Here is a 21,657-nt window from a genome sequence, read left to right as displayed (position 1 = left end):
GGGACAGGGACTGTATCCAACTTGATTAACTTGCAGCGTGGCTTAGTGGAAAAAGCACGGGCTTGGGAATAAGAGGTTGTGGATTCTAATCCCGGCTTCGCCGCTTAGCTGGGCGACTTGGGGCAAGCCACTCAACTTCCCTGTCCTCAGTTACTTCATCTGTAAAAGGGGAATTGAGACTGTGAGCCCCACGTGAGACAACCTGATTACTTTGTATCTACCCCAGTGCTTAGAACAGTGCTTGGCACATAGTAAGCACTTAAATACCTTCATTATGATTATCTACCCCAGCGTAAGTACTTAACAAGTATCATAGACCTAGCCTCTCCAATCCACACTCCACTCTGCTGCCAGGATCATTTTTCTAAGACATCTTTTTCCACACCTCTCCCCTTTCCTCAAAAACTTCCAACAGTTGCTCAGTCCTTTCTGTGGCAGACAGAAACTCCTGACCCTTGGCTTTAAGTCCCTCAATCAGCTCTCTCCCACTGCACGCCAGCTCACTCGCTTCGCTCCTCTCAAGCCAACCTCGCCATGCTTCATTCTCACCTCTTTCCCTGCCAACCTCTTTTTCATGCCCTCTCTCCCACCTGGAACTCCCTGCCCCTTCATAGCTGGCTCTCTTCATCGCCACTCTCTCCACCTGCCAGGCCCTTCTGAAGTCACAACTCCCCCAGAAGGCTTCCCCGATGATTCTCCCCACCCTCTTTCCCCACTACTTTCGTTTCGGTCCTTCCACGTCATCTAAGCACTTGGGTGTTCACTCACACCTCCTCCTCAGCCCGCATGTACCTATCTTTAAATTCTGTGAAGCGATTAACACATACTACAATTATTTCCTTACTCCATCTTCCCTCTCCCATCCTTGGGAAGTGGGTAGGAAAGAAAGCGGGAAAGACGGCGACCTCCCACACCACCCTCCTTGGTCCTTCCTCTTTTAGGTCCAAACTAAATGCCTTGGGCTTAAGCTCTCTTCCCCCCTGACTTCGGTGGAAACACTGGAGAAGAAGGAAGGTGATTGCTTCTGTGCCATGAACACCCCCCACCAATGTTTCTTCTGGTCTCTGGAGCTCCACCCCCGCCGCCATCCCAACCCCCGGAACTCTGGACTCCATCTGTTGCGAACTCAAGAGGGAAGTGATCGGTTATTCACTGAGGGAGTCGGGCACCTTTACGAGGCTCCCGCCGTTTTAATACTGACTGCTGCATGTCTGAGGGGAGGCAGCGGCCATTACGGTGGGGTGGGTGTACCATCTAGGAAGGGGAAATGCCAACAAATGAACCAAATGCACCCCAATACCTCCCCCTCCGTGGGTCGGCCTGGGAGGAGGGAGGATGCAGGTTGCCGGGGGCTAAACGGTTGGAAGCGCTCCCTGTCTCGGGGGCTCAGCAGGGACCCCCAAGATAGGGCCCATCCCCGTCTCACTCCGGCCCCACCCACCTGTTCTGAGGGGAGAAGAGGTAGATGGACCAGTCTTCACGGATCTCACACCAGTCTGGCTTGTAGACGTCCATCATCTTCCGGATGCGGAAACACAGGGTCTGGGAGGCAGGGGTTGGGAGGTTGTTGGGGTGGTTGGGGCGGGGCGGTGAAATGGGGAAAGCATACAAGCCCTCAGGGACCCCAGCTCCAAAATGACTTTGTGTGAGGCTCCCTCCCTCCTTCCATTCAGCCCTGCCTGGAGCAGAGGCCCAGCAGCCCCTGCTAGTGGCCAGCGTGAACTTCCACCGGCAGACTCTCGGCCGTCTTCCCCTGGAACCGGGGCCCTGTCGAGGGCGTGGGGCGGGTGGCACCGTCTCACGGATCCCACCTTGGGGCGTGGAATTCTCGGGCCTCCCCACGAGACCGCTGAGGGGGTGGGGATTGGCACGAGTGAGGTACGTGGGCAAGGGTCAGATCTCTGGAAGACCAACATCACCATCACCTCCACCCGGCAGGGTGGAGGTGCAGCGGACTGATCTCTTCCTCTGGTGTCCAAGGGGGAGTCCCCTCCCCTCCACCGAGGGACACAGCGGGACCTGAGGCCGGAGCCTCTGAGGGGGGAAATGGCAGGGGGCAGGACATTATCTGCCAAGGCAAGAAGCAAAAGCTTCGGCTATAGCCCGCGAGCTCAGCGTGGGCAGGGAACGTGTCTACCAACTCTGCTGTACTGTACTCTCCCAAGTGCTTAGTACACTCTGCACACAGTAAACGCTCAGTAAATACCATCGGTGACGCTGACGGCGATGATGGTGGGTCACACTCAACAGCCCACCCGTATGAGGGTCACTTGTCCAACCCAAACATCCTGACTGCCCCCTCCGAGCCAACCCGGGGTCTAGTTCCAGCCATATTAACATCTGTCTTCCCTCTAGACTGTAAGCTCATTGTGGGCAGGTAATATGCCTACCAACTCTGTCGAATTGTACTCTCCCAAGCGTTTAGTGCAGTGCTCTACACACAGTAAGTACTCAGTACATACGACTGACTGAAGGAGTCTATCAAACGGGAAGAATAAAACCCAACTCTCCCTACTTCACAGGTATGTTGTGAGGTTTCGAGCAGAAGAGCTCTGGGAAAATCAAAGCCCCACACGAGGTTTCCCTAATTGTCTACGGTTGTGATGGGCTGTTCCGGGGTCCGCCCCTGAGGCTGGCTGCCCAGGTCCCTCCTCCGGCTCCGACACCGGGCAGAGCCCCCCTAGAGATGCGGCCCCTTCCCCCTCGCCGGCCTCAACACTCACGTAATCCATCTCTTCCTCGTCCTCCCCGTGGCCCTCCGGGTCGTTCATCTTAGTGAAGACGTCCTTGGCAACTCCGGGCATCTTGCCATTGCAGTTCTGGTGTTCCCCGGCCCCCGGGATGGCACCCACCTTGCGGGGGGCCCGGGGGTGAGCTGGGGGGAGGGCAGGGGGCACCTCCACCAGGTCGGAGGGGTCCTTGGTGTCCAGGGAGAGCGTCCGGCGGTGGCGGTGGGTCCCCCGGGCCCCGCCTCGCTCCCCGTCAGGCACCACTCGCCTCTCCCCCGACAGCAGGGACTCGTGCTCGGCGGACGGGGGCTGGTGCTTCAGGCTGTGGCCCCGGGCCAGGCTGTTCCAGCTGGCACGGCGGCTCCCCCAGGCCGCGCTGCGGCCCCAAGCCCCATAGTAGGAGCTGCGCGAGCTGGACTGAGAGAGACCAGATGAGAGGGATTTGCGACTAAGGGATTGGGGGGGCGGGGTGGGCAGCTCTTCAACTTCCTGCTAAAGCTGACATAACCCACAGATAATTTATTTATATTAATATCCGTCTCCCCCTCTAGACTACGAGTTCGTTGTGGGCAAGGAATGTGTCTTTTATACTGTTATATTGTATTCTCCCACAGAAAGCGTTCAATAAATATGCCCGACAATTACTTTCCCCATTTCAAAGCCTTATTGAAGGCACATCTCCTCTTCCCTGATTAAGTCCTCCTTTCCTCTTCTCCCACTCCCTTCTGCGTCACCTTGATTTGCTCCCTTTACTCACCGCTTTTCTTCATCCCCGTAGCTCTTACGTACATATCCGTAATTTACTTATTTTTATTAATGCCTGCCTCCCCGGCTAGACCGTAAGCTCGCTGTGGGCAGGGAATGGGTCTGTTATATTGTTACAGTGTACTCTCCCAAGCACTTAATGCAGCGCTCTGAACTCAGTAACCTCTCAATAAATACAATTGATTGACTGATCGACTGGGGACCGAACCCCCTCACCCTTGGGGAGTGGACGAGATCTTTGCCCCTGGGCAGAAGCTTCTAAAATTCCTCCCTTGAAGGCCGGGAGGCTCAGCTCGGCATCAAAACGAAACAAAAAAAACCCAAAGAGCAGGCATGCCCCGCCCCCAGATTGTTTTTCCATCCTTGATGGGCAAAGATGCTCAATCCACATGGCGCTAGGCTGGTGACCAGCTTGTCGGGATTCAGCCCACCACAGCCCTGGGGCCTCTGGGCGATGGGCGACACGCCGGCTCTGGTCAGGCCTGTGACACGCCAGGCAGCAGCCCGGGGCCACAGCTGAACAGGCCTGGGAGTCAACAGCTCCAGACGGGAAGGTTCCATAGGAGTCTTAGTACATAAGAGATTTAGTACAGTGCTTCGCACAGAGTAAGTGCTCATTAAATACGTTTGAAAGAGTGAATAAGAGCAAAATGGCATAGCGCCTAGCCCGCTAGGAGAATTGCAATGGCGGCCATAGGGCAGGAAGGGACTGGTCATCCCCGGAGCCCCTTCCCGACTCACCACTGGCTATTGCTCTGGGCGCGAGTGGCGAGAGCAGACCCCTCATCCCAGAGGAGGCAAAACCCCCTGGACTCGGCGAGCCATTTTCCACCCGTCGCTGGCGGAAGCCTGGGGCTTAACACGGAGCTCCCGCCTCTCGCTCTACAGCTTTATGAAACGAAGGCAGCGGGTCTAAGCCGCTTCCTCTTTGGTCGTCCTGTGGTTAGGCCCAGTCTGCTCTGGGTCTATAGGGTTTTGCAAATTATGTCAACACCTCGAACCTCACACACCAAACGTCTTTGCAGTCTGCTAACATGTCTGCTAATTAATAATGATAATAATAATGGCTTCTGTCAAGCGCTTACTATGTGCCAGGCACTGTTCTAGCACTGAGGTAAATACAAGATGATCGGGTCGGACGCAGTCCCTGTCCCACAGAGGGCTCCCAGTCAATCCCCATTTTACAGATGGAGGGAAGTGAGGCACGGAGAAGTTAAACGACTTGCCCAAGGTCACACAGCAGACAAGGGGCGGAGCCGGGATTAGAACTCATGACCTTCTGACTCCCAGGCCTGTGCTCTATCCCCTAGGCCATGCTGCTTCTTATTCCATGCTGCTAATTCTGTTGTATTGTACTCTCCCAAGTGCTTAGTATAGCGCTCTGCACTTAGTAAGCGCTCAATAAATGCAATTGATGAATCGACTGTTCTCTTGAGATCTGGGCTGGTTTAAGCCTGGATCGGGAAGGTGGGACACGGTAAGGGCAGCCTGGTCCTCTCCAAGGTCAGGGCCACTTTCCTCCCTACCTCCCCCGGCCCCCCACCTCTGGTTGGCACCTCCCCACCAAACCGCTCGAGCGGAGACTCACCAGGGACCGCTGGTCGTAGCTCATCCTCCCCAGAGACATCACACTGCTCTTCCGGGATCCTAGGGCGATGAGCATCTGGTCGGGCTGCAGGGAATTCCGGGGGGCAGGCAGCACCCCGCCCGCAGCCAGAGGCTGGCTGGGGAGCGGGAGGTTGGGGTCCAGGTGTCCATTTGGGGTCATGGGGATTGTGCAGAGTTTGGGATCTGAGTACCAAGATGCAGAGAGAGGGACGGAGAAAGAAACACATTCCTTGTCCTTAGGGACATTTCTCCCTGAGATTCCTTACAGGTCCTGAAACAGGGAGGAGGAGAGTGGGGGCCAGAGGCCGGTTTGGCATGAATGGGACAGGGCAAGGAAGGATAAGCTACCCAGTGACCCCGGGATGACCCCGGGTGGGGGCCAGGCTGGAAAGAAGGCAGGCTGGGCTTGAACGAATTCGTTCCGAATTAAAAGCCGAAAGTACCTCTCCTACCCCGGTACGTTTCCATAGGAGCTGGCCGATCCCGGGCACCGGGTGCATCATCATTCTGACCCGGGCCCGTGTGGGGAGGGAGGCTGGGGGAGTGCGGGTTGGAAGCTGGCACGTGTCAATCTTCTGGCTAAGCCTGCCACTTTAGGCCCGGATCCCTCACGGTAGGGGAAGGGAAGCGGGCGGGAGGAGCCCGCGGGAGGCTGCCTCAGAGGGGAGACTCCGAAGGCTCCACTGAACGTCCCGTTCACCGGCCTCGGCCCAGCTCCGGGTAAGGGACGGAGACTCTTGGTTCAAGCGGACCCGAGCCAGTCCCCGGGCAGCGGAGAGGGGGCCTTCTTACCAGAGCGGCCCTCCTGGCCGTCCCTGAACTTCTCAAACTCCTCCATGTTGGATGAGCTCTGGTCCTCATCCGAGTACGAGCGGTTGGCGTCTCCCTGGGGCCGAGAGAGGAAGATGGAAGCCCCGGAGCTGCGGCCTCTGCAGGGCCTCGGGGAAAGGGGTGGGGAGGCGGGACGGCATCCCTCAGGGAGGACCGAGGGGAGACTTGTTCACGGCAAGGGGGAGGCAACGGGCCCGCCCTCCTCTCCCTGCCCCTGGCCCACGGCAGCCAAACCCCATCGCCGTCGGGGTAGTCTTCGATTTTCGCTGTCCCGTCTCCCGGTCCCATCGCCGCCAGCGGGGGAGGGGCCGACTATCCCTTCGGGATGGGGGGCTGCCTAACCCCCTCTCACGCTCCCTCCTGCTCCCCAAGAGCTACAGGGAGGTGGAGGTCTCTCACCTCTGCCTGGAAGCCCTCCACCAGGATGGCCACCAGCAGATTGAAGAGCACGTAGTTGCCGAAGGTCATGAGGGCTACAAAGTAAAGGGAGGCCCAGGGCGAGGTGGAGGCCATGCCGTTGTACAGCACCATATTCCAGTCCTCCTGCGTCAGGATCTGCAACACAGCCCCCCGTCAACCCACGGCCGCCCACCCTCTCCCGCGCCTCTGCGACCGCTCGGGGAGAGGGGCCGTTCCGTGACGCCCCGTTCTCCAGCAGAGCGGCCCAGAGGAGGGGGCGCGGGACTCAGAGTCAGGAGACCTGAGTTCTAATCCTGGCTCCGCCACTTGCCTACTGGGAGACCTTGGACGAGTCATTTAACTTTTGTGCCTCTTCATCTGTAAAATGGGGATAAATTTCCTTCTCTCTCTCTCTCTCTCTCTTCAGACAGTGAGCCAGACTGTGTCCAACCTGATCGTATTATACCTACCCTAGAGCTTAATATGGTGCTTAGCAAAAAGTTGGTGATCAACAAATACTACAATTACTACTGTTATCATTTCGAGGAGCAGCTTGGCCCAGTGGAGAGAGCATGGGTCTGGGTTCTAATCCCGATTCCTCCTCAGGCCTGCTCTGTGACCTTGGACAAGTCACTTAGCGTCTCTGGGCCTCAGTTACTTCAGCTGTAAAATGGGGATTCAATACCTGTTCTCCTTCCTATCTGGTTTGGGAGCCCTTGTGTGGGACAGGGAGTGTGTCTGACCTGATTATCTCCCACCTTCCTCAGCACTTAGAACAACGCTTGACGCGTAGTAAGCGCTTAAGAAATACCACCGTTACAATTATTACTATTATTATTAATAGCGGCAGCACCGATCCCATACTTCCTTGTTCCCCAGCCCTTCCCCGCTCCCCGCCTAGGGAGCGTAGAAGCAGCAGCCAGACAGAGAGGGGAGGGGGCCACAGAGGACCCCCGTCCTGGACACCCTCGAGCACAGTCCGTCCGGCCCAGTGGGACTTGGTCTTTGCCCCCCACCCTGGTCTTCCTGCTCTCTGAACTGGCAGGGCTCATCCCCCCCAAGTCCGGCGGTTGGGGGGGGGGGGTGGACTCGGCCCCCGACCCCGTCTCACCTGGAACACGGTGACGATGGCCCACAGCAGGGAGTCGAAGTTCTTCCGGTCCGGGACCGTGTCCCCCGTGTCCGTCCTGAGGCTGAATTTGCAGCCGAAGATGTGCATCCCCAGGATGCTGCGGGGGGAGAGGGGCGGGAGGGAAAGCCGGCCGGCCTGGAACCGTCTGGGAAGCTCCTTCCCACCTGGGAGACGGGCTCCCGGGTTCCCGGCCTGGTATGGTAGGGAACCACTTCGACCCCCATCCCGACCCACTCCCCGCCCCGATCCCCGGCCTCGCCCATCCCCGCCCTCGGCCAGGTGAGGCCTAGTGGTCGCCCAACCACCTCCGTCTCAAACGAAAGCTCCCCCCCATGGGCTTTAACGCCGTCCACCCCCTTGCCCTCTCCTGGTTCTAATCCCGGCTCCGCCACCTGTCCACTGTGTGACTCTGGGCAAGTCACTTAACTTCTCAGTGCCTCAGTTACCTCATCTTTAAAATGGGGATTAAGACTGAGCCTCATGTGGGACAACCTGATTACCCTGCATCTACCCCAGAGCTTAGAACAGTGCTCGGCACAGAGTAAGCACTTAAATACCAACATCATTATTATCATTATTATTACCTCACCTCTCTTCTCTCCTTCTCCAGCCCAGCCCGTACATTCCGCTCCTCTGGCTCCGCTAACCTCCTCACTGGGCCTCCAGCTCGCCACCGACCCCCTACCTCTGACCTGGGTCACCCTCCCTCCTCTGATCTGCCAGACAATCACTCTCCCCACGGCCCCAAGCCCTAGTGAAGGCTCCCCTCCTCCAAGAGGCCTTCCCAGACTAAGCCCCACTTTTCCTCATCTCCCATTCCCCTCCGCGTCACCCTGACTCACTCCCTTTGCTCCCCCGGCCCCCAACCTCACACCACTTACGTATATGTCTGTCATTTTATTTATACTGATGTCTCTTTATTTGTATTGATGTCTGCCTTCCCCCCGTCTAGACTGTGAACCTGTTGCGGGCAGGGATTGTCTCACCGTATTACTGTACTTTCCCAAGCGTTTAGTACGGTGGTCTGCACACAGTAAGTGCTGGATAACTGAACGAATGATCCCACCCTCGGCCAGGTGAGGCCCCGCCCCAGCCCAGGCTGTGCCCCCGCCGGACCCGGCTGCAGTTGAGGGGCAGGAATAATAATAATAATAATAATTCATTCATTCATTCAATAGTATTTATTGAGCGCTTACTATGTGCAGAGCACTGTACTAAGCGCTCGGAATGGACAAATCGGTAACAGATAGAGACGGTCCCTGCCCTTTGACGGGCTCACAGTAGTATTTGTTAAGCGCTCACTATGTGCCAAACACTGTTCTAAGCACCGCGGTAGAAACAAGCTAATCAGGTTGTCCCATCCATTTTACAGACAAGGGAAATGAGGCCCAGAGAAGTTAAGTAGCTTGCCCAAGGTCACACAGCAGACAAGTGGTAAGCCCAAGTCCTCTGACCCAAGCCCGTGCTCTTTCCACCATGCCACGCTGCTTCTTGAGGGGCAGAGACCCTCCCGCGGCAACCTACCCCACGGCCCGGAGGCTGGGGCATCCCCAGCCGGGACCCGAGCTTAGCCCTGCGGGCGGAGGTTGAGACCGGGCGACCCCCGGCCGACGGCGAGCAAGGAGGCCCCCGCCCGCTTTTCTGGACCGCGGCCCCCGCCGGCCCTCCGCAGCCCCACGGCCCCCCACCTGAAGATGAAGATGAAGAGCATGAGCAGCATGCAGAAGGTGGCCACGTTGTCCATGGTCTTCATGAGCACGACCAGCTGGCGACGCAGCGCGGGCATGAACCGCACCAGCTTCAGCACGCGCAGCAGCCGGAACGTCCTCAGCACCGACAGGCCCCCGTCCGACTGGCCGATGATCTCCCAGATGCTGCACGGGGCGAGGACAGCGAGGGGAAAGGCGTGCAGAAACAGAGAGAGGGGGGCAGTCCATCAGTCAGGGGGATTTACCGAGCGCTGACTGGGTGCAGAGCGCTGCATGAAGCACTCGGGAGTGTGCGATTCAACAGAGTTGGTAGACACGTTCCCTGCAAAAACTGAGAGGGTAGAGACGGAGGGGGCAGAGACAGATTCCTACTACAACCCAACCCACAAACTTGGCTCCTCTAATGCCAACCTACTCACCGAAATTCGGTCTCCTCTATCTCGCCGCGGACTCTGGCCCACATCCCGCCTCTGGCCCGGAACGACGATCACCCTTCCCCTCTGCAAAGCCTTACTGAAGGCCCATCTCCTCCAAGAGGCCTTCCCTGACTAAGCCTTCATTTCCTCTTCTCCCACTCTCCCCTGCATCACCCATGCAACTGGATTTGCACCCTTTATTCACTCAGGTACATTCCCAAGATCTCTGCATTTATTTACACTACCGTCTGTCCCCCCCTCTAAACTGGAAGCTCCTTGTGGGCAGGAAGCGTGTTTACCAACTCTGTAAGCACGGCAAGCACTCAAAAAACACTATCCTTCAGCCAGCTTCCCACCGTTCCCGGGGCTGGTACTGTAGTAATGGTATTTATTGAGTGTTTAGTGTTTAGAATTTATCTAGAGAAGCAGCGTGACTCAGTGGAAAGAGCCCGGGCTTGGGAGTCGGAGGTCATGGGTTCAAATCCAGGCTCTGCCACTGGGCAGCTGTGCGACTGTGGGCAAGTCACTTAACTTCTCTGGGCCTCGGTTACCTCATCTGGAAAATGGGGATAAAGACCGAGAGCCTCACGTGGGACGACCTGATTACCCCGCAAACCTACTCCGGCGCTTAGAACGGTGCTCTGCACATAGTGAGCGCTCAACAGATACCAACTTATTTATTAAGTGCTTACCGTGTGCGAGCCCCGTCCTAAGTTCCGGGAGAAAATGCACGGTCCTGGGGTCCTGCTACTGTTCAAGGAAGACAGCAAAAATGCCTCCATGTCTGTTCTAGCCGGCTGAAAACTCATGGAGGCAGGAATCGGACCAGACCCGTCCAGCAAGTCCCAAGCCCCCGTAGAACCGGGCCGGACCGAAGCCGATCCCAGCCAGGTCCCGGCCCCGTTTGGGTGGCCCTTCAGGAGGCTCCATTTATGGCCAGAGGAGACCGGGGTATCTGAGCACCTGAGTGGTTGTCTCTCAGGCCATGGAGACTACAGTTCCCAGAAGCGCCAAGGACTGCTTGGGCTCCAAAGCCCTGCTTGGCCCTGAAACTCTGGCCTAGCTCTGAGCCAACCCAGACCTGAGCAGGACTCTAATAGAAGCAGCGTGGCTTAGGGGAAAGGGCCTGGCCTTCGGACTCAGAGGTCATGAGTGCCACTCCCAGCTCTGCCACTTGTCAGCCGTGTGACGGCGGGCAAATCACTTCGCTTCTCTGGGCCTCGGTTACCTCATCCGGAAAATGGGGATTAGCCGTGAGCCTCACGTGGGACGACCCGATGACCCTGTATCTACCCCAGCGCTTGGAACAGTGCTCCGCACAGAGTAAGCGCTTAACAAATACCAACATTATTAATCCTGCCTCTGCCACTTGTCATCTATGTGACCTCGGGCAAGTCACTTAACTTCTCTGGGTCTCGGTTACCTCATCTGGAAAATGGGGATGAAACTGTGAGCCTCACATGGGAAAACCTGACGACCCTGTATCCACCCCAGTGCTTAGAACAATGCTCGGTACTAGTAAATCCTTAAATGCCATCATTATTATTATTATTATTAATACTGTGACCTAAGGGTTGGCTTGGCCAGGGGAGACCCTGGGAGTCTCCCAGGCTATCAGACCCGTAGACTGCAAACTCCTCTTTTTTTCCCTTTTTTTTTTTTATGGTATCTGTCAAACGCTCACTATGTGCCGAGTACTATACTAAACGCCGGGGTAGTTAAAAGCTAAACAGGTTGGACACCGTCCACGTCCCACATGGGCTCACAGTCCCGATCCCCATTTTACAGACGAGGGGACGCGGGCACAGAGAAGTGAAGCGACTCGCCCAAGGTCACGCAGCAGACGAGTGGCGGAGCCGGGATTGGCACCCGGGTCCTTCTGACTCCCAGACCCGGGCTCTTTCCACTAGGCCGCACCGCTTCTCCATGAGGGCAGGTTTCACGTCCATCGACTCCGTTGTATCGTTCTCTTCCAAGCGCTCAGTTCAATTCTCAACACACGCAGTGAGCGCTCAGTAAACACCTCTCACGATGGGACCGACTGGGTCCGGGGTCGCCCTGGCCCGGGGGTCCCTTCTGGCAGTGTGTGCGGTTGGCCCCGGGGGCTCTGCCCAACCCATCACGGCAACAAATCGACGAAGGGGAGAGGCCGAACGGAGCGCCGGCCCGGAACGTGGCCTGCCTGCCCAGCGAGGCAGCGGTCCCCTCGGCGTCTCCTCGGCCCTGTTTAGGTATGCGCGGCTCATCCCTCTAATGGGAAAGAGGTCTAGGAGAGGTGCCCTAAAATGGGCCTGGTCGTCGTACCGAGTGGCGGAACGGGACACGGTGCCAGACCCCGTGAAGGACAATCTTTACTGGGGCTGAAGAGAGTGAGAGGGGCGTCGGACACACGTCCATCATCTGCCCAGTCCACGCTTGCATCTCCCCAACAGCAAGGTCACCTGCAAACAGGACGCCCGGCGCTCTCCTCCTGGCGCCCGCCACCCGGGCGAGGGATCTCGGGGGGGGGGGGGGGGGTCTGTGATGAGGATGACGATTACGACAACCTCAGACTGCCCCGAGCCTGAGGGGCTTACTCACTGAGCACCCCTACCATCCTCCGGAGAAGCGGGGAAAAGCAGCGCGGCCCAGTGGACGGAGCACGGGCCCGGGAGTCGGAGGACTTGGGTTCTGATCCCAGCTCCGCCACTTGCCTGCTGGGTGACCTCGGGGAAGTCGCTTCGCTTCTCTGGCCCTCGGTTACTTCATGTGTAAAGTGGGGATAAAATATCTGTCCTTCTTCCCTCTCTGACGGTGAGTTCCACAAACAATAATGATAATTTTAAAATAATAATAATAATGGCTTTGTACCCCTTATCCACCTCACCTTCAGCCCCACAGCTCTTACGCACATATCCGAAATGTATTCTAACGCCCGCGTCCCCCGTAGACTGTAAGCTCCTTGTGGCCGGGGCAATACATCTGCCGACTCCGTTAAGCGGCGTGGCTCAGTGGAAAGAGCCCGGGCTTGGGAATCAGAGGTCACGGGTTCGCATCCCGGCTCTGCCACGTGTCGGCTGTGTGACCTTGGGTAAGTCACTTCACTTCTCTGTGCCTCAGTGACCTCATCTGTAAAATGGGGATTAACTGTGAGCCCCACGCGGGACAACCCGATTCCCCTGTATCTACCCCAGCGCTTAGAACAGGGCTCGGCACATAGTAAGCGCTTAACAAATACAAACGTTATTATAGTAGTCTCCCAAGTGCTTAGTACAGTGCTCTGCACAAAGTAAGCACCCAATAAATACGATTGATTGATAATAATAATTGTAGTATCTGTGAAGCACTTACTATGTGATAAGCGCTGAACTAAGCACTGTGGTAGACACAGGATAATCAGGTCCCGCATGGGACTTACATTCTAAGTAAGAGGAAGAACGGGGATTGAATCGCCGTTCTGCAGATGAGGGAGCTGAGGCATCCAAAAGTTAGGTGACTGGCCCAAGGTCACGCAGCGGGATTAGAACCCAGGTCCTCTGACCCGCAGGCCCTTGCTCTTTCCACTAGGACACACGGCTTCCCCGAAGCAGCGTGGCTCAGCGGAAAGAGCCCGGGCTTCGGACTCAGAGGTCATGAGTTCGACTCCCGGCTCTGCCACTTGTCAGCCGTGTGACTGTGGGCGAGTCACTTCACTTCTCCGGGCCTCGGTTACCTCATCTGGAAAATGGGGATTAACCGTGAGCCTCACGTGGGACGACCTGATGACCCTGTATCTCCCCCAGCGCTTAGAACAGTGCTCTGCACCTAGTGAGCGCTTAACAAATACCAACATTATTATTATTACTACCGTTTTTAATGACAAAAAAGCCACTCAAATGAGCAGGATGGTAGATGCGGGGAAGCAGAGGGGATTGGACAACGCTGCACTCCGTCACGGGTGACTAAAAACTCAAGGACCAACCATCCGGTCAGGCCCCACCTTGTCCACGGGGGCAACCATCAGTCCCAGCACCGGAAACTGCCCCCCGGGGTGGGGGGCTCGCCCCGCCCCGCCCCGCACCTGATGATGACGATGATGCTGTCGAAGATGTTGTAGGGGTTGCGGAGGTAGTCGAAGAGGCCGAAGGCTGCCAGCTTCAGGATCATCTCCAGCGCAAACATGCTGGTGAACACCACGTTGCTGATTTCCAGGATGTTGGTCAGCTCCTCGGGCTGTGGAAGACGAGGGGCACAGAGCCATCCGTCAGTCGTACTTACTGAGCCCCTACTCCGTGCAGAGCAACGGACCGAGAGGGTTCGCAGGCCCGATCCCTGCCCTCGAGGACCTTGGAAGGTGGCAGAGGGGCACAGAGAAGTTAAACGCTTACCCAAGGTCACAGAGCACACGAGTGGCAGGGCCGGGATTAGAACCCAGTTCCTCTGACTCTCCGGCCCATGCTTTGATCACTAGGCCACGCTGCTTCCCGTGGCTCAGTGGAAAGAGCCCGGGCTTCGGAGTCAGAGGCGATGGGTTCGAATCCCGGCTCTGCCACTTGTCAGCCGTGTGACCGTGAGCGGGTCACTTCGCTTCTCTGTGCCTCGGTGACCTCGTCTGTAAAATGGGGATTAAGACTGTGAGCCCCACGTGGGACAACCTGATTCTCCTGTGTCTACCCCAGCGCTTAGAACAGTGCTCTGCACATAATAAGCGCTTAACAAATACCAACATTATTATTATTATTATTGTTATTTCGGGTAGGAGGAAGCCACTAAGTTGGAAGACATCATCATCATCATAACAATAATAATAATTTTTGTTAAGCGCTTACTAAATGCCAACACGTGGGTTTCGCAGTGTAAGTAGGAAGGAGAACAAGTATTAAATGCCCATTTTGCAGATGAGGGAACCGAGACACAGAGAAGAGGAGCGACTTGCCCAAGGTCAGACAGCAGACAGGTAGAGGAGTGGATAGAGTACGGGCCTGGGAGTCAGAAGGAGCTGGGTTCTAATCCCAGCTCTGCCACTCCTCTGCTGTGTGACCCTGGGCGAGTCACTTCTCTTCTCCGCGCCTCAGTTCCCTCATCTGTAAAATGGGGATTAAAACTGTGAGCCCTAGGTGGGAAAGGCACCGTGTCCAACCCGATTACCTTGCATCTAAACCTCAGAGCTCAGAACACTAGTGCCTGGCACGTAGTAAGCACTTAACCAACGCCACAGTTATAATCGCTATTATTATTATTATTATAATTAGGCCACACTGCTTCTGTAAGATATGTACGTAAGAGCTACGGCTGAGGACGGAAGGGGAGTTGCAGAGTCAGAGAAGACGGGGCAAATAAAAGAGAAGCAGCGTGGCTCAGTGGAAAGAGCACGGGCTTGGGAGTCAGAGGTCATGAGTTCGAATCCCGGCTCTGCCACTTGTCAGCGGCGTGACTGTGGGCGAGTCGCTTCACTTCTCTGTGCCTCAGTGACCTCATCTGTAAAACGGGGATTAACCGTGAGCCTCACGTGGGACGACCTGATTACCCTGTATCTACCCCGGCGCTTAGAACAGTGCTCGGCACATAGCAAGCGCTTAACAAATACCAACATTATTATTATTATTATAAAATCCCAGCGAGGTGAAAGCGGCGAGCTGGGCCTCCCTTCTTCTCTGGGACCCAGGACTCTCCCGGCCCTAATCCGGGGTTGGGATGCCGGGTGCCCGGCGGTTTTCTGTCTGCGGTGTCCTTTCTGTTCCTCCCCCTCCCCCTGCCTCTGCACCGCCAACGTTTCTTGGCCCCGGCCGCCCACGAGGCCTCGTCTCCTCCCGGCGGCCTGCATCATTACCCGAGGAACGGCAGATTACAGGAATTAGGGAGCGGCCCCGAGAACTAACCCGCTAAAGCCCGGCACCAAGGAGGAAGGGGTGGAGACGGGGAGAGAGGGAAACAGAAACCGAGACCCCGGGAGGGCCAGGAGAGGCGGACGAGGGATGGGGGGGGATGCTGGGCAGGGAGATAATGAGACCTGTCCTTACGCGGCACTTTCGTTCAAGCCCCCCCGTGAGGACTCGTGGCCTGAACTGTGGGAGGAGGAGGAGACGGGAAGACAGGGTGAGGGAGAGGCAGCTCCCGGCCAGCGCTCCGTCCCGTGGGGGGTGGCCATGACGAGGGGACAGCTCGGAGGGGGAAGGGACCGGCCGGCACCCTGACGGGGCCCACTGGCCGATGCTCCCCGCCGGCCCGGAGCGTGAGTCGGAGGCAGCCGGGTGGACGCGGGTAAAAAGACGCAGCGGAAGGGCCTCGGGTTAGACGTAAAGAAACATCTTCCCCGCCAAAGGGGTGGAGGAACCTCTTTCTCCGGCCACCTGGAAGATGGGAATCTGGGAGAGAACCGAGCAGGTCGCCTGCAACAAGAAAGGGGCAGCCACGGCAGAAGCTTCGGGAGGAGGGGAAGGCAGAGGACGAAATGAGAAGGGCAAAGTGTCGGCACCGCGAGGGGAGGTCACCGTCCGCAGCATGGTGGGACTTGGGCCTCTAGGTCACGTGTGCATCTGCGGGTCAACGTCACCGGTGGCGGTGCCCTCTTCCAACAGAAGCAAAATAAATAATAATAATAATTGGGGTATTTGTTTAGCGCTTAGTATGTGCCAGGCACTGTAATAATAATAATAATAACATCGGTATTTGTTAAGCGCTTACTAGGTGCAGAGCACCGTTCTAAGCGCTGGGGTAGATACAGGGTCATCGGGTTGCCCCACGTGAGGTTCACGGTTAATCCCCATTTTACAGAGGAGGTGACTGAGGCACAGAGAAGTTAAGTGACTCGCCCACAGTCGCACAGCTGACAGGTTGTAGAGCCGCGATTCGAACCCACGACCTCTGATTCCCAACCCAGTGCTCTTTCCACTGAGCCACGCTGCTTCTCTAGAAGCAGCATCATCATCAAGACGACGATGGTGATGACCAGAATGATGATGACAGTCCTATCCTGACCCAGTGGAGGAGCATTTAGCTGCGAGGGAGGAGACTTGGGTTCTAGAGAAACAGCGTGGCCTAATGCTTACGGCACAGACTTGGGAGTCAGAAGGGCCTGGGTTCCGGCCCCGGCTCTACCACTTCTCTGCTGCGTGACCTTGGGCAAGTCACTTAACTTCTCTGTGCCTCAGCTACCTCATCTGCAAAATGGGGATTAAGACCGTGGGCCTCACCTGGGACCCACACTGGGTCCAACCTGATTACTGAGCAGGTGTATGGCTCAGTGGAAAGAGCATGGGCTTTGGAGTCAGAGGTGATGGGTTCGAATCGATGGGTTGTCAGCTGTGTGACCGTGGGCAAGACACAACTTCTCTGTGCCTCAGTTACCTCATCTGTAAAATGGGGATTAAGACTGTGAGCCCCACATGGGACAACCTGATTCCCGTGTCTACCCCAGCGCTTAGAACAGTGCTCTGCACATAGTAAGCGCTTAACAGATACCAACAAATACCAACATTATTACTTTTGCGTCTCCTTCAGGGCTCAGAACAGTACCTGGCACAGAGTAAGCGCTTAACAAATACCATGAAAAATAAACTAAAATAAGCCCGGCTCTGCCACTCGTCCGCAGTATGACCTTGGGCAAGTCACTTCACTTCTCTGGACCTCGGTTTCCTCATCTGAAAAATGGTGGGGGGGGGCTCATGACTTCCTTCCCCTTAGACTGTAAACTCTGTATAGGACTGGCTCCGACCCGATCGTCTTGCGTCTACCCCAGAGCTTAGTACAGTGCTTGGCACGTAGTAAGAGCTTCCCAAACACCACGGTTTACACTGTGGTCTTGCCTGTATCTTCCCCAACGCTCAGCACAGTACTTGGTTGGCACCTAGGAAGGCACTTAACAGTCCTTGACGTCCCAGGCACCTTTCTCGCCTCTAGACGCCTTCCCCGCGCGGCTGCCCGGTCAGGGAGCCTGAGCCCCCATGGAACGTTCGCTTGCCGACCACCTCCCTTCCACAAGACCCTGGAACCACGGATCTGATTCCACTGCAGCAAACGGGGAGAAAAATAAAAAAAGAACTTCCCCCGGCGCTGGAGACTTTTAATAATAAAACCGCCGGTTCCACTGTGAACAGAATGAAAGAGGAAGGCTCCGTTTCCATCTATAATTCCATTAGAATAACAGAAGTGGCCGAGGTCGGGTAGAGGGGCTCAGGGGCAACGGGAAGGAGCGGAGGGAGAGATGGAGATAACGCGGAATGAGGAAAACCTTAGGGCCGGCCAGCCGGGAGAGGGGAGCCATATGCTAAACAGAGATGCCAATTTCCACCTGAATCGAATGATTATGTCAGCGATAATGAAAAATGGAGACGATGCCAGGATGCGTAATGGTAGATTATTCCCCGTCGCCCGCAGAAGCTCTGCCCCGCTCCCCAGCACAGGGAGCAATTGATGCTTTAGAAGTCGTGCTCTCCTCTCTCTCACGGAAAGGTCATCCGCTTCCTTGCCTCTCCTCTCTTCGACATCTGTTTCTCTAGTCAAGCGCGCACCTGTTAATCTTTTTCTAATGGGCCGTCAATCAATCCTCCCCGGCGACTCGGAAGACAGACGGCCAAGTGGGGAGGGAGGAGAGGAGGAAAAAAGATCGGCCAGACAGCCCCGCAGAGACAGAGACACCGAGAGAGACGGAGACAGAGAGGTACAGGCAGAGACGGGGGGGCGGGGGCAGGTGAAAGGAAATGAAATGAGGAAGAAGGGGGGGAAGTAGACAGAGCCCGGGCCTGGGCGTCAGAAGGTCAAGGGTTCTAATCCCGGCTCCCCCACTTATCTGCTCTGGGACCTTGGGATGTCACTTGGCTTCTCTGTGCCTCAGCTACCTAATCTGTAAAATGGGGTTTGAGAATGGAAACCCTCTTCAGGACAGGGACTGTGTCCGACCCGATTATCTTGTACCTACCCTCTGACTCCCAGACCCAGGCTCTACTACGCCACAGGCTATTCCCCGTCTCTAGACCGTAAGCTCGTAGTGGGCAGGGAATGTTTCCGTTTATTGTTGTACCGTATTCTTCCAAGCGCTTGGTACAGAGCTCTGCACACAGTAAGCACTCGGTAAATACGACTGAATGGATGGACATGCTTAGTACAGTGCCTGGCACGCAGTAAGCACTTAATACCATCATCGTTATTAGCATTATTATTAGGGTCTTGACTCTCTAAGCTTAGCCTTTAGGAGTCAGATCAGCACTTGGATGAGTAGTTGGGGGGGGGGTCATCAGGCCCCTCCGCCCTCAGCCATCAATCCAGGCTCCAGGAGCACGGCAATTACCTCTGTTAGGGGGAAGTTTAGTCCCTGGACGGGCTTTGGGAATAGCTGGTCCCGCCTGGCTCTCCTCCGGCCAACGGCGATATTTGCGGGCTTCAGTCGTCGAGCCCACCCCCACAGCGCTCCACCCTGAGAGCATCTCCCCGCCCCGCCCCCCCCCCCCCCGGCCCCCCAGAACTCCGGCTTCCCTCATCCCCGGCACTCCTGCCCAGGAACGGCCCATCCCCGGCTCCCGGACGTACGGATCTGCAGGCCCAGTTTCCCCGGGCTCAAGCCTGCCGGTCTCCTCAGACCACCTTAAACCCCAGCTTCCCGCAGGCTCAGCCCTTCGGCGGCTTAGACCGCGGCAGCTTAGCCTGGTCCCAGCTAGATGGACTAAGCACCTTCAGCTCCTCTGATCTCTCCACGTAAGCCAATCTCTCCTACCGAGAGCCTCTCCAAGCGGCATCCCCTCAAATTTCTTCTCCGACTGTAGCCACTCCAGGGAAAAGTGGCCAGGGCGGGTCCGCTCAGCCCGGAGCTGTGCTGGACTCCTCTCTCTGGCCAGCCAGGTTCCACTCAATCACCTCATCCCCTCCTACCTCACCTCGCTCCTCTCCTACTTCAACCCAGCCCGCTCACTTCACTCATCTAATGCTAACCTTCTCACCGTACCTCAATCTCTCTATCTCGCCGCCGACCTTTCGCCCACGTCCCGCCTCTGGCCTGGAAAGCCCTCCCTTCTCATATTCGATAGACAATGACTCTCCCTTCCTTCAGAGCCTTATTGAAGGTACATCTCCTCCAAGAGGCCTTGGCTGATTAAGCCCTCTCTCCTCCCACTCCCTTCTGTGTCGCTCTGACTTGCTCCCCTTATTCAACCCACCTCCCAGCCCCACGGCCCCTGCGTACAGGTCTGAAATTTTATTTATTTATATTAATATCTCCCCCTCTAATCTGTAAGCTCGCTGTGGGCAGGGAATGTGTCTTCTTATACTGTACTCTCAAGCACTTAATACAGTGCTCCACACACAGTAAGTGCTCAATAAATACAACTGACTGTTTGACTTCCACATGGGGTCCAGATTTTTGACCTTCGCCAGCCAGGAAGAGGCTCAGGCCCCGCTGCCTGGCTGCCGGCGGGCTGACGAGGTGGTCTTGCCCTTGACCGAGCCGCTCCCAACAGGCCGGAGACCTCTTTAGTAGCGCCGGCAGGCCGACGGCTCCGGACTGAATGTCTGCCGGAGGGCCCCAGCCAGCTCAGTGGGCCCGTTAAAGAAAGTTGACTAGACTGAGGCCTTGACCGGCTAATGAAGAGCGAAATGGAATGAGGAGGCTGGGAGACTAGAGGGGTTGTAGGTGGAAGGAGAGGCGGCTCTCGGGTGAGGGGGCCAGAGTGGAGGAAAAGAGAGGGGAGGAAAGGGGTGAGGGAGAAAGTTAGAGCCGGTCCAGTGGAAAGAGCATGGGCCGGGCAGTAAGGAGAACTGGAAAGGAGTCATGGGCTTGATGTCAGAGAGGAATAAGCAGGGAAGCAGACGGAGGAGGGTCCGGCCCAGTTAAAAGCACAAGAGGAGCGGGAAATAAGCCCAGGCCTGGGAGTCAGAGGATGCGGATTCTAATCCCGCCTCTGCCACTTGTCCGTTTTGTCACCTGGAGAAAGTCACTTAAGTTCTCCATGTCTCCGTTTCCTCATTTGTAAAATGGAGACAACACCTGTCCTCCCTCCTTCTAAGACTGTGAGCCCCATGTGGGATGGGGATTGTGTGTCTGACCTAATTATTTTTTATCTACCCAACACAGTGCTTGGCACATAATAAGTGCTTGACAAACACCTGATTATTATTATTATTACTACTCTGTCTGACCCGATGATCCTGTATCTGTCCCAGCACGTAGTGCAGTGCACGTCACCAAGTAAATGCTTGACAAATACATTATCATCATCATTATTTATTACTGTGTCTGACCTGATTATCTTGTATCTGCCCCAGTGATTAGTACAGTGCTTGGCACATAGCGAACACTTAACAAATACCACTATTATATTATGACAGTGCTCAACCCAGAGTAAACACTTAAAACACTCTCTTGTTATTGTCGTTATTATCATTATTACTGTTGTTGCTGCCATCATTCTATCATCTGCTCCCGTGTCTGGGTCCTACAGTCCTTGAGGACGGACCCAGGGGGATATGGTGTTGGTGGAAGTTGCCAGCCATAACTGGGGCTCGGCCGCTCCCTCCCCTCCCCGGGGCCCGTTGGGAGTCGGTGGTCCCCAGCCTCGAGGCCCAGCCCCGGTGGGTGGCCCGGGCCGGCCCGGCCGCTCACCTGCTCGTGGTGCTCGATCCCCATGCTGATGGTGTTCACCAGGATGGCGATCATGATGCCGCGGTTGAAGTACTTGCTGTCGACGATCCCGCGCAGCCTGGCCCTGATTTCCCTCCACACGGCCCCGCACAGCCACCTCAGGCCCCCTCGGTCCCCGTCCTCCTCCTCCTTCTCCAGCTCTGAGGCGCCGTCGCTGCTCCCGCTGGCCTCCCCCCGGCCGCCACCGGACCCCTCCTCCCGGTCCGAGGGCGGGCTGTCCAGGCCGGAGAGCCGCCGGGCCGCCTCCCGCTGGGCCCGGTGGCATCTGGGGCAGTTGGCGGGGTCAGAGGTCAGCGTCACCGAGATGGGCTGGACGAGGGTGTGCGGCGGGTAGTCCAGGGGGTTGTGTTTCTGGCAAAGCTCTGGAAGGCAAGCGAGAGGGGCTGCGGCGAGGGCTCCAGGGTCGGCCGGGCTCCGCGTCCGTGGGCGGAGAGAGGTCGCCCCTCGGAGGGTCCGCTCATCTCCCGGCCTTCCCTCGGCT

At 56.6% G+C, this 21,657-nt stretch overlaps 1 protein-coding gene across 1 annotated transcript in view; it reads right to left on the bottom strand.

Moving 5' to 3' along the window:
* CACNA1I (calcium voltage-gated channel subunit alpha1 I) overlaps positions 1-21,657 on the bottom strand; it is a gene marked incomplete at its 5' end in the record, with an annotated part of 101,192 nt that overhangs the window by 26,979 nt on the left and 52,556 nt on the right. Inside the window, 9 exons of the mRNA XM_029079134.2 lie at positions 1,442-1,542; positions 2,724-3,146; positions 5,083-5,285; positions 5,895-5,988; positions 6,333-6,488; positions 7,444-7,561; positions 9,153-9,338; positions 13,629-13,780; positions 21,138-21,538. Of these exons, the coding sequence (XP_028934967.2) occupies positions 1,442-1,542; positions 2,724-3,146; positions 5,083-5,285; positions 5,895-5,988; positions 6,333-6,488; positions 7,444-7,561; positions 9,153-9,338; positions 13,629-13,780; positions 21,138-21,538 (1,834 nt within the window). The remainder of the gene's footprint in view (positions 1-1,441; positions 1,543-2,723; positions 3,147-5,082; positions 5,286-5,894; positions 5,989-6,332; positions 6,489-7,443; positions 7,562-9,152; positions 9,339-13,628; positions 13,781-21,137; positions 21,539-21,657) is intronic.

Source organism: Ornithorhynchus anatinus, chromosome 14 (assembly GCF_004115215.2).
Source record: "Ornithorhynchus anatinus isolate Pmale09 chromosome 14, mOrnAna1.pri.v4, whole genome shotgun sequence".
Classification (NCBI taxonomy): Eukaryota; Metazoa; Chordata; class Mammalia; order Monotremata; family Ornithorhynchidae; genus Ornithorhynchus; species Ornithorhynchus anatinus.
This window is presented reverse-complemented; position numbering and strand designations above follow the sequence as displayed.